General features: G+C 53.1%; 1 protein-coding gene across 1 annotated transcript; it reads left to right on the top strand.

Moving 5' to 3' along the window:
- The first annotated feature begins 3594 nt into the window (after nucleotides 1-3594).
- Nucleotides 3595-9719, top strand: GEMIN4 (gem nuclear organelle associated protein 4). The gene is made up of 2 exons (XM_063146512.1): nucleotides 3595-3810; nucleotides 6360-9719. The coding sequence occupies exons 1-2, from the start codon at nucleotides 3630-3632 to the stop codon at nucleotides 9533-9535; spliced, it is 3357 nt and encodes a 1118-aa protein (XP_063002582.1). The 5' UTR covers nucleotides 3595-3629; the 3' UTR covers nucleotides 9536-9719.
- Nucleotides 9720-10314: the final 595 nt, after the last annotated feature.

The raw sequence follows: 10314 nt of genomic DNA, 5'->3' as shown, positions 1-10314 counted from the left end.
TCTCCCTTCCGCATGCTTTTTTCTGCCTTTCAAGGCAAGGTGGATCCTGAAAGACGGAAACCACCCTCAAAGTGATCTTGATAGGCTGGAGCGCTGGGCTGAAAACAACAGAATGAAATTTAATAGGGATAAATGCCAAGTTCTACATCTAGGAAATAGAAACCAAATGCACAGTTACAAGATGGGGGATACTTGGCTCAGCAAGACTACCATCGAGAAGGATCTTGGAATTGTTGTAGATCGCAAGCTGAATAGGAGCCAACAGTGCGATATGGCTGCAAGAAAGGCAAATGCTATTTTGGGCTGCATTCATAGAAGTATAGCTTCCAAATCGCGTGAGGTACTGGTTCCTCTCTATTCAGCCCTGGTTAGGCCTCATTTTGAGTATTGAGTCCAGTTCTGGGCTCCACAATTCAAGAAGGACGCAGACAAGCTGGAGCGTGTTCAGAGGAGGGCAACCAGGATGATCGCGGGTCTGGAAACAAAGCTCTATGAGGAGAGACGGAAAGAACTGGGCATGTTTAGCCTGGAGAAGAGAAGATTGAGGGGAGACATGATAGCACTCTTCAAGTCCTTGAAAGGTTGTCACACAGAGGACAGCCAGGATCTCTTCTCCATCCTCCCAGAGTGCAGGACACGGAATAATGGGCTCAAGTGACAGAAAGCCAGGAAAAACTTCCTGACCGTAAGAGCAGTACGACAATGGAACCAGTTACCTAGGGAGGTTGTGGGCTCTCCGGAGGCATTCAAGAGGCAGCTGGACAACCATCTGTCAAGTGTGGATTCCTGCATTGAGCAGGGGGTTGGACTCGATGGCCTTATAGGCCCCTTCCAACTCTAATATTCTATAGGTTCTCTTTCAAACTGGCATTTTGAAAGCAGGGGATAAAAGCGTTTCCCCAGACACCCGCTTGTGAATTCCCACTGGTACTTAAAAAGGGGCAGGAGGCAGTTTAGAAGGGGCAATAAAAGGAAAAGGAAACCTCTCTCAATCCTTATGGGACCAGCCTCACATTGCCCTCGGATCTAGAAAGGCAGACGGAAATCTCGCACACGGAGCAAGAGTCTCTGTGCCACAGCCGGGCGGACAGTCTTCAAAGCCGAGCGATTGGCGACAACAAGGTCATTCAGCAGCGTGCCCTGTGTGCCACTTTGCAAAGCGTAAGAGAACAGTACTGCCCCCAGATAATCATGTGGTAGAGGCATGGGTGGGGACTGTACCACTTCAGCCTACAGTTGGAGGAATTGTTTTTAATGCTTCGCTGCTGAATGCTCTGCACTTAGAAATCTAGCAGCCCATAATTGGGGAGAGGCCATCGCTCAGTGGCGGAGCCCCGGCTTTGCGGGAAGGAGGTCCTGAGTTCGAACTCTGCCATTTCCAGTTTTTTAAAAATGGATCGGGGGAAGCTGAGCCTTCTCTGCCCCCAAATTGTGAAGCGCTGCTACAGAATTGGCAATGTGGGGCTAGAGGGAGAATAATCCTGAGCCAGTAAAAGGCAGTTTCCAATATTAGCACATCTGGAAAGGTCTAAGCAGGGGTGGGCAATGTAGGTTGGAACATCTGTAGGGCACATCCCTCTCTACCATTGGCTGGGCTTCTCAGGGCCAATAGGAATCACAGGGCAAAACAGCTGGACAACCGCAAATGTTGCCCCACTCTGGTCTAAACCTCGTTCTCTGCCTTCTCGGTTCATTTTGAAAGGAGGCGCTTCCGAAACAAAATGGGGCTGGGCAGAAGGTAGATCTCCAGATTTTGGGGACTTCAACTCCCAGAAGCCCTTGCCAGCTCAGCCATCGGCCCTGTAACCCTGGGAGGCGGAAGTCCAAAACAACCAGACGTTTTACTTTCTGCCTGCCCTTGCTCTAGAGCATTTGGACACAACTTCTGCCACGGCCCCTTCCCAGCAGTGGTACAGCCCCACACTAACTGGGGCTGTACCACCAGACGACGCCAAATACCCAGCTTCCCAGTTTACAAACTCGGAGAGAGGCCTGCAAGTTTGGACGCTCGACGCCCAAGAGTTTCTGGATGCGTGCTTTATTGCTTTAGACCCGGCCGGAACAAGAGGGCCGCTCCGGCAGATGTACAGGCGGGGTGTGGATGTCATTGGGCGTCGCTCGCCGTTCCCCGCCGGACTTCACGGCATCCCTTTCCGCTTGCTGCAGACCTCCCGATCGGTCCATGGTGCTGTCGGCTGCTTGTACCGGCTGTGGAACTCCGTTCCCTCGTGGGCTTCATTTGTTGGCCCACGGCAGGGGCTTCTTCAGGCTCAACCTGTGGCATGTCGTCATGAGCGCCCCCTCCTTCTGCCCCGTGCAAAGGGACCGGCGGGAGATGAGGCGGGTGTCGTGCTTATAATGGCTGTCCCTACGGGAGGGTGTCAAACAAAACGGCGGAGAAGGAAGAAAAGGAGGCGGATTTAGTGCACTGCCCTAATCATCATCATCATCATCATCATGGGGGCTTCATAATTTGGCTGTAATAAGTGCGGCATGTTTATTGCGCTTTCGAGGCCTCACACTGCGCCGTGTACATTGGCTGGCGGTCCTCACGACACCCTTGTGAGGTAGGCGAGCGCTGCTCACCCTTTAAGTGACTTGCTCAGCCATCCCAGCATGATGACCAGCCTTTCCCCACCCTGGGGCCCTCCAGGCGTTTTGGACTACACTTCCCAGCATCCCCGGCCACCTTCCGTGGATTCGATGGGGTGGCACCTTACGCACAGGCCCATCCAGCCTGCAAAGCCCATCAGGCCCAGCCAGGATGATGGGGCTTGTAGTCCCAAACCAACGTTGATGGGGGAGAAGCACACCTCGGCCTCCCCTGGTTTGCGAGTAAACCACGCGCAGCGGCATCCATCTCCAACCCCTCATTGGCATTTACCTAGAGCGGCCCTATGAAAAGGAGGACAGGGCTCCTGTATCTTTTAACAGTTGTATTGAAAAGGGAATTTCAGCAGGTGTCATTTGTAGATATGGAGAACCTGATGAAATTTCCTCTTCATCACACCAGTTAAAGCTTCCCTCTTTTAAATCTGGTCACTCTGGTATAGCTCCTGTCGGCTTTAACTGTTGTGATGAAGAGGGGATTTCACCAGGTGCTGCAGGCATAAAAATTAATTTTTGTGAACCGCCCAGAGAGCTTCGGCTATTGGGCGGTATAAAAATGTAATAAATAAATAAAATAAATAATAAATAAATGCCCCCTGCTGAAATTCCCTTTTCTATGCAGCTGTTAACGATACAGGAGCCCGGTCCTCCTTTCCGTAGGGTCACCCTACGTTTACCCCGGAGTAAAGGGTTGGCCGCCCCTCCCCGTGGTGCTGCAAAGCCCCCGGCGGGTGGAAGCAAGCGCGCGTTACCAGCAAGTGTAGACGGGCAGCCGCGCGGCTCGGCGCCCCCGCGCAGTGTCCCGCAGGAGCCGGCAGAGGTAGCTCTTGCGGCGGTGCTTGGCCTTGTGCAGCCCCGTCTCGCTGGCTGGGCCGGAGCCGGAGCCGGAGGGAGAGCAGCAGCAGGAGGAGGAGGAGCCGGAGCCGGAGCCGCCGGCCGCATGGAAAGCGCCGCCGCCGTTGCTGCGCCGTGCGCCCTGGCTCCCCAAGCGCGCCTGTGCCGTGCGCCCTGAGCGCACAATGGCCTCCGCCGACGCAGCCCTTGGTAGCCGGGCCGCCGCCGAGCAGCCGGGCGCGGGCGGACGGAGGAACAGCAGCCCCAGCAGCAGCAGCAGGAGCCCCGGGCCCGGCCATGCCGCCTCCATCCCCTCGCCTGCAGGAGCCGGGCTAGGAGGAGGCAGCCCAGCAGCCATGGACTTCGGTGGGTAGGGCCTGGCGCCGTTGGGCGCGTCTGCCTCCCGCGTTTTTTCTTCCCCCCCCCCGGGGGGTGGGGTGCGTCGCACTCCAACTCCCAGCATCCCAGGGGGTGATGGGAGTTGGAGTGCGACGCACCCCCCCCCCCCGCGAGAGGGCAGTGGGAGTGGAAGTCTAAGCCACCCAGGGGACGCCGAGTGTGGTGAAGGTTTGCTGTAGTGTATTCTCGGTGCGGTGGACTTTAATCCCTAGCATCCCCTGGCTGGGGGATGATGGGAGTTGGAGTGCACCACACACCCACTGGGCGTTGGGAGTTGTAAAGACACTCCAAGGGCGCCGGGTTTGGGGAAAGCTTGCTGTATTGTATTCTCGGTGCGGTGGACTATAATCCCTAGCATCCCCTGGCTGGGGGATGATGGGAATTGGAGTGCGACGCACCTCCACGAGAGGGCAGTGGGAGTGGAGGTCTAAGCCACCCAGGGGACGCCACGTTTGGTGAAGGCTTGCTGTGTTGTATTCTCGGTGCGGTGGACTTTAATCCCTAGCATCCCCTGGCTGGGGGATGATGGGAGTTGGAGTGCGACGCACCTCCACGAGAGGGCAGTGGGAGTGGAAGTCTAAGCCATCCAGGGGACGCCGAGTGTGGTGAAGGTTTGCTGTATTGTATTCTCGGTGCGTTGGACTTTAATCCCTAGCATCCCCTGAATGGGGGATGATGGGAGTTGGAGTGCACTGCACACCCACTGGGCGTTGGGAGTTGTAAAGACACTCCAAGGGCGCCGGGTTTGGGGAAGGCTTTCGCCAAGGCAGCGTTCTGGCATGTTGGACTACAGTTCCCAGTATTCCCGGCTAGTGGATGCTGAAAGTTGGAGTCCAACACACACCGCTCCCCCACCAAGACAACAGGTTGGAGAAGGTTTGCTCTAAGGTAGGTCCATGAAAATCGACCCACTCAAAGTAGACCTAGCAAACTTAATGGGATGTAAGAGTGTCATTGCTTACTCAACTCGTGTTGATTTCAATGAGTCTACTCTAAGTAGGCCCAACTTCACTGGGGAACTTTCAGTCCCTGTATCTGTGTGAGTTTAGTGGTCACGGCTGCAGTCCTATACCAACTTAACTGGGAGTAATTGCCATTGGCCTTAGTGGGGCTTACTTCAGAGTAGACATACATAGAACTGCACTGGAAGAGATTGAGCTGAGAATCGGGAAGCCCCCGGTTCGACTCTCATCAATGCCATGAACCCCCTTAGGTAAGCTGTTACATCCAGGCCTCAGTTGCCCCATCTGCAGTCTGGGCGATACTGAACCTACTTTGCAGGGTTGTTGTAAGAACTGCAACTAGATAATGCTCATGAAGAGCTTTGAAAGCAAGGAAGTGCTAAGCAAATGTTGAGTTTTACGATATTACTCACCCGGCCTCTATTTCCTTGAAGAAATGGTGGCTCCCTAACGGGAGAAGCACTTGGCACATGTTCAGAGGCGTTGAAGGTGTGCTGCATTTAAAAACAAAACCTGTTGCCTTTCAAAATCACTCTGCAGGAGCTCAGGCCCTCCTGGGGCCCCAATCCGGCGCTTCAGGGTTCCCCAAATGGCCCCGCGTCTCCCTGTGGGCCTGCCCCCTTTTCCTCAACCTGAAGGAGAAGGCTAGCAATGGCTTCTAGTCGTGATGGCTACGTGCTACCTCCAGTATCTGACGCAGTAAGCCTGTGTGCACCAGTTGCTGGGGAACATGGGTGGGAGAGTGCTGTTGCACCGTGTCCAGCTTGCGGGTCCCTGTTCAACAGCTGGTTGGCCACTGTGTGAACAGTGCTAGACTAGTTGGACCCTCGGTCTGATCCAGCAGGGCTCTTCGGGATAGGATCAACACTACTGTTTTATAACGGTTTATAATGGTTTTGACAACTGTTCGGGCCCAGGACACATTCCATATAAAGCATGGGTTCTCAACAGGGGGTGGGGGAATTCAGGGTTCCAGGGGGGGAATTGGGACCACTATTCAGCAAAGTATGATGTCCTGTAGATTATGTTATTAAAAACGTCCCAGAAAAGTGTCATGTTGTCTGCAAAAGCCAGGCCTTTGCTCTCTTTTCCCTCCCTCCCTCGCAATCCTAGAAGTTTTGAGCTTCCCATTTAAAGGGGCAACGCAAAGTATGGGAGCTGAGAATGTAAAAGGGGCCGTGCTTTGCGTTGCCCCTTTAAATGGGACTAATACCGAAAAAAATAAAAGGTTTTTCAATATTATATGCATATTATTTGGAATGCACCTTTTGAGTTAGACTATCTCGGGAAGGGGGGAATTATATTCTGAACAATGGTGGAAGGGGGGAATGGAGCCAAAAAGGTTGAGAACCAGTGATATACAGTTTTCAAACCATTTTCAAAGTGTTATGTTCCTTATGTTTTCCCAGAGTTTGTTCAGTTTTTTCCCCATTCCAAAAGTTTGAAATCCTTCTCCTGAGACTTCATGACTGCATCCCTGGAATAGACACTACAGGGCTGTCCAGGTTTAAGCGCCTCCTGTTGTGTTCAGTGTGGGTGTCTTTGTTCCAACAGGACCGGTGACCATCTGCGGAGAAGTGACCATCCTGCACGGGGGTTTCCTGCTGGCGTCCCGGCTCTGTCATCCCAAGCCATTGTCGGAGTTGGCCAAATCTGACTGGCCCCTGGTGGGGAAACCCATTTTGGAGTCCCTGCAGGAGATCTGCGCGTCCTACTCAACTTACCCACCCCAAGCCAATGCCTGGAAGAAAAAAGCGGCCGTTATCCTTTGGTCAAAGATCCTTCTCTCCGGTGCTTCGTCACCTGCTGATTCCGTGAACCAGCGGTGGAAGGACGATGTCTTCTTCTCGGTGAGCAACATGATCCCCGAAATCAACCACACTGTCCTTTTTGAGCTCTTCAAGGCGGTGAATGCACCCCGGCTTTTTACCCAGCTGCTCTTGGTGCTGCCGGAGCATATTTGCCGGAGGGAGTTGGAGACCTTTGTTGAGTACGTGGCCAAGGAGACATCTCCGGTGGACGTGTCTTTCTTCCTCGACGTCTGGTGGGAGATATTGAAACACAAGGAAGGCCAAGAGGACAGGTTGACTTTGTTATTCCGCACGGTATCCCATCAGCATCTCCAGGAGTCCGACGAAATGGGCCAAGCTCCGAAGAGATTCAAGAGCGATACCCCTGCTTCGTCGGATGCCTCCTTGGCCCCTGGTGTCCTCCCGATCTTGATGGAGGGGTTGAAACTGATCAAAGAAAGCATCGTTCCAGCCAGGATGAAGTGTTCCGCTCTCGCCAACCTGATGGATGTGCTATCCATGTTGATCACAGCTGAGTGCGAGATAGAATTGCTACCTGCCCAGGTTTACTTGGAGAAGATCTCCTCGGTGGTAATCCTCTGGAGTAATGACTGCGAGAACCGATATAACAACAGAGGGCTGGACGAGAAAGTGAAGGAGGCTGAGAGGAGTGTGAGCTTGCTCAGAACAGCCAAGCTGTCCGATGAATCGTTGCTCGTCAACTTAGGCTTCCTCCGTACCTTGCTGGAGGTGTGGTCTCAAGAACTCCAGGACCTGTTGAATGATCCTCAGCAGATCTGCTATGAAAGCTACCGGCTTCTTGACTGCTTGGCATCACTGGAGAAGAAGTTGACAATCTGTGCCAAGTCAGAAGATGTCGACAAGGAAAAGGTACAGGTCATGTCGGAGTTGGGCGAGCTCATCACAGACTTATTGAAGAAGATCGACCCCGGGCCATGTCGCAAGAGCTCAGACAGTGATCTTGCAGCATCAGTGGCCATGGCGATCATCGAGAAGAAGATGGACCGACATGAGGACATGTGTTCCATTTTTGCTGCCGAGAAGAACTGGGCATTCACCAAAGATTGGGTTGCTTGCCTCATGAAGAACAAACAACTCTTCCAGGAACCGGAGCTGGTCTTGAAATTGCTAGAGACAACGGTGGCAGTTAGCCGTTCTGCTGACGTTGCTGAAAGTCGGGAGCAGCAAGGAGAGGTAGCCAAAATCATACTTGAGTGTTACACGGAGATCTCTTTGGCGGATAAAAACAAAGTGATTTCAGGGGTCCTGATGACTTGGGGCAGGCAGGGCCTTTCGGGGACATTACCGATGTTCTCAGAAGGGTTCCAGGAAGAACTCAACATCGCCTTTAACCAGATCATCCAGAGCGCCTCTGGCGAAGGCTTCAAGAGAGCCGTGGCCTCAGTGTCCCGGTTGGTGCTACTCAACCCGGAGGCAACCATCAAGAAAATAAGCAACCTGGCTGTGGCCAACTTGGGAACACACCAGTTCCTGGCGGAGATCCTCTGTTCCTTCCCAGCCCTGAACATCCGAGACTATCGTGACTCTCCAAACACATCCATCGGCCTGCTCCTAGGATGCTTGAAAGAGACCGTCTGGGACCGACTCTCCTCTGTTAAGGAGAAAGAGCAGTTCTTAGAGTTCTTAGTTTATCTCATGCAACCGAGCGGAACCAGCCCTTTCCTGTCTCCGGCAGAGGTGACTCAGCACCTCGTCCTTCCTTTTCTGGCGTCGGACTCTCCTCGGCTCGAACTGTCCTTGCAGATCCTCGACAAGACCTTGAAGGTGCCTTCCGAACTGAGCTGGGTCGACACCTGCCACCCGTTCCCACTCATCTTGTCCCTCTGCAAGATCCTGGACAGGTTCACACAATATTGGCACGAGCCGCAAGGCCGGCACAGCTATTCCCTCGAGACCAAAGACTTGGTGGCGAGCGACCTGGCGCAGCTGTGCGACGCGCTTTTGGCCCAGAAGGACTCCTTGTCTCCCGAGCTGTGGAACCAGTCCGTGTCTTGGCTGCACAAGAAAGCGAGAGCTTTAGATTGGACTGTCAGCCTCCGCCTGAAGAACATCTACGGGGAACACTTCAAGAACGAGGTCCCGGCTACTCTCTTTGAGGTCTCCAAGCTTCCAGAAGAGGAGTGGACGTCCCGTCCGCTCCTGAATTACGGGGCAGGCAGTGGGCTTTTGGCGTGGATGGAATGTTGCTGTGTCTCCACGTCCTTGAGAGAGCAGATGCTGGTGGTTCTTGTGGTCAACGTAGACAACCCTGAAGAAGTCAACCTCTTTAGCAAGGGTTTTTTGGTAGCCCTTGTCCAGGTCTTCCCATGGTGCAGCCAAAGCGAGTGGAGGAGACTCGTCCATGTGATCAAAAGCCTCTTGGAACGAGAGGTCCTCCACGTCCCTTACTCCCTCGAGTACGTCCAGTACCTGCCTCTGTTGAACTTCCGGCCTTTCGCCTACCACCTCCAGTTCTCCGTGCTCCTGCTGAGGGGCTTCCAGTTCCTGTGTGGTTCCAGCGGCGCATCTTGGCTTCCGGCGGAAGCCTGGAAGCACGTGGCGCGGCTCTACTGCCTTAGCTTGTCTGACTTGCTGGGCTCGGTCAAGAGCATTGCCCGCGGCCAATGGCACTCGGTGGAAGAGAAAAACGTGACGCGGGAGCTGTCCTTCGTTGACATCCAGCTGTTCTGCCACACCCTCCATGTGGCGGCCATGTTGCCGGACGACAGCACCAACGAGCCCCTCCTGCTCCTCTCCTTGGAGATCCTCTCGCAGTACGAGATGCTCTACGACGCCGACGAGTCCCTCGGCAGCGCCTTGCGGAAGGCCAACGAGAGGCACTTCTTGGAATCCATCGCGGAAAACGTCACGAACAAGGAACTCCGCACCATGCTCTTGCAGAAGCTCCGCAAGCTGTGACGGTCGGCCTCGGTGGACAACCAAGGGAGCAGGGTTCGATATTGACTCTCGACCGGTGTTTGCTGAAGCCAAGGGTCCCTTGTTTGTTTAGGGGCACAGGGCTAAAACCAGTTGGCCAAAGAGGACTGGACCGAGACCATCAGTGGGAAATTTGGGAGATCTATAATAAACCTTTATCTCTTTCCTTGTTTCTTTAGACTGGATGATCACTGATATTTGTAAATGTTGGTTGAAGCCACTTTAGTAGGCAGAAAGGGTCCTAGTGGTACAAGAGATAGTTCTCTGGGCATCCGTTGCAAGGTCAAGATGAGATTGAACAAGGGTTGGGTATCTGTTAGGGTCAGGGTAGACCTTTAGGTGGGTCCTTGACCCGGGAGGTAGGAAACCCATTTTGGCCTACGGCTATATTTGAATGTGGGGCTGAATCCTGCCCACAGCCCTACTCTTCCTCACACATCGACATGCACAGGTAAACCCATTATTATTATTATTATTATTATTATTATTATTATTATTATTATTATTATTATTATTATTCCTTGCAACCGACCAGACCAAAAAAAATGTACCTCATCGACATAGCAATACGTAATGACAAAAATGTTGTAGAAACGGAAGAGGAAAAGAGAGAAAAATATACACCACTGGCCACGGAAGTCAAAAAACTATGGCAACAGAAAAAGGTCACAATTATTCCGTTAGTCACATCAGTCACCGGCATCACATCAAAAAACGGTACAGAAAACCTTCAGAAACTGGGCTTACCAAAGTACACCCAC

Source organism: Elgaria multicarinata, chromosome 22, assembly GCF_023053635.1.
Source record: "Elgaria multicarinata webbii isolate HBS135686 ecotype San Diego chromosome 22, rElgMul1.1.pri, whole genome shotgun sequence".
In the NCBI taxonomy this organism is placed as follows: Eukaryota; Metazoa; Chordata; class Lepidosauria; order Squamata; family Anguidae; genus Elgaria; species Elgaria multicarinata.
The sequence above is the reverse complement of the archived record's forward strand: the minus strand, read 5'-3'. Positions and strand labels throughout refer to the sequence as shown.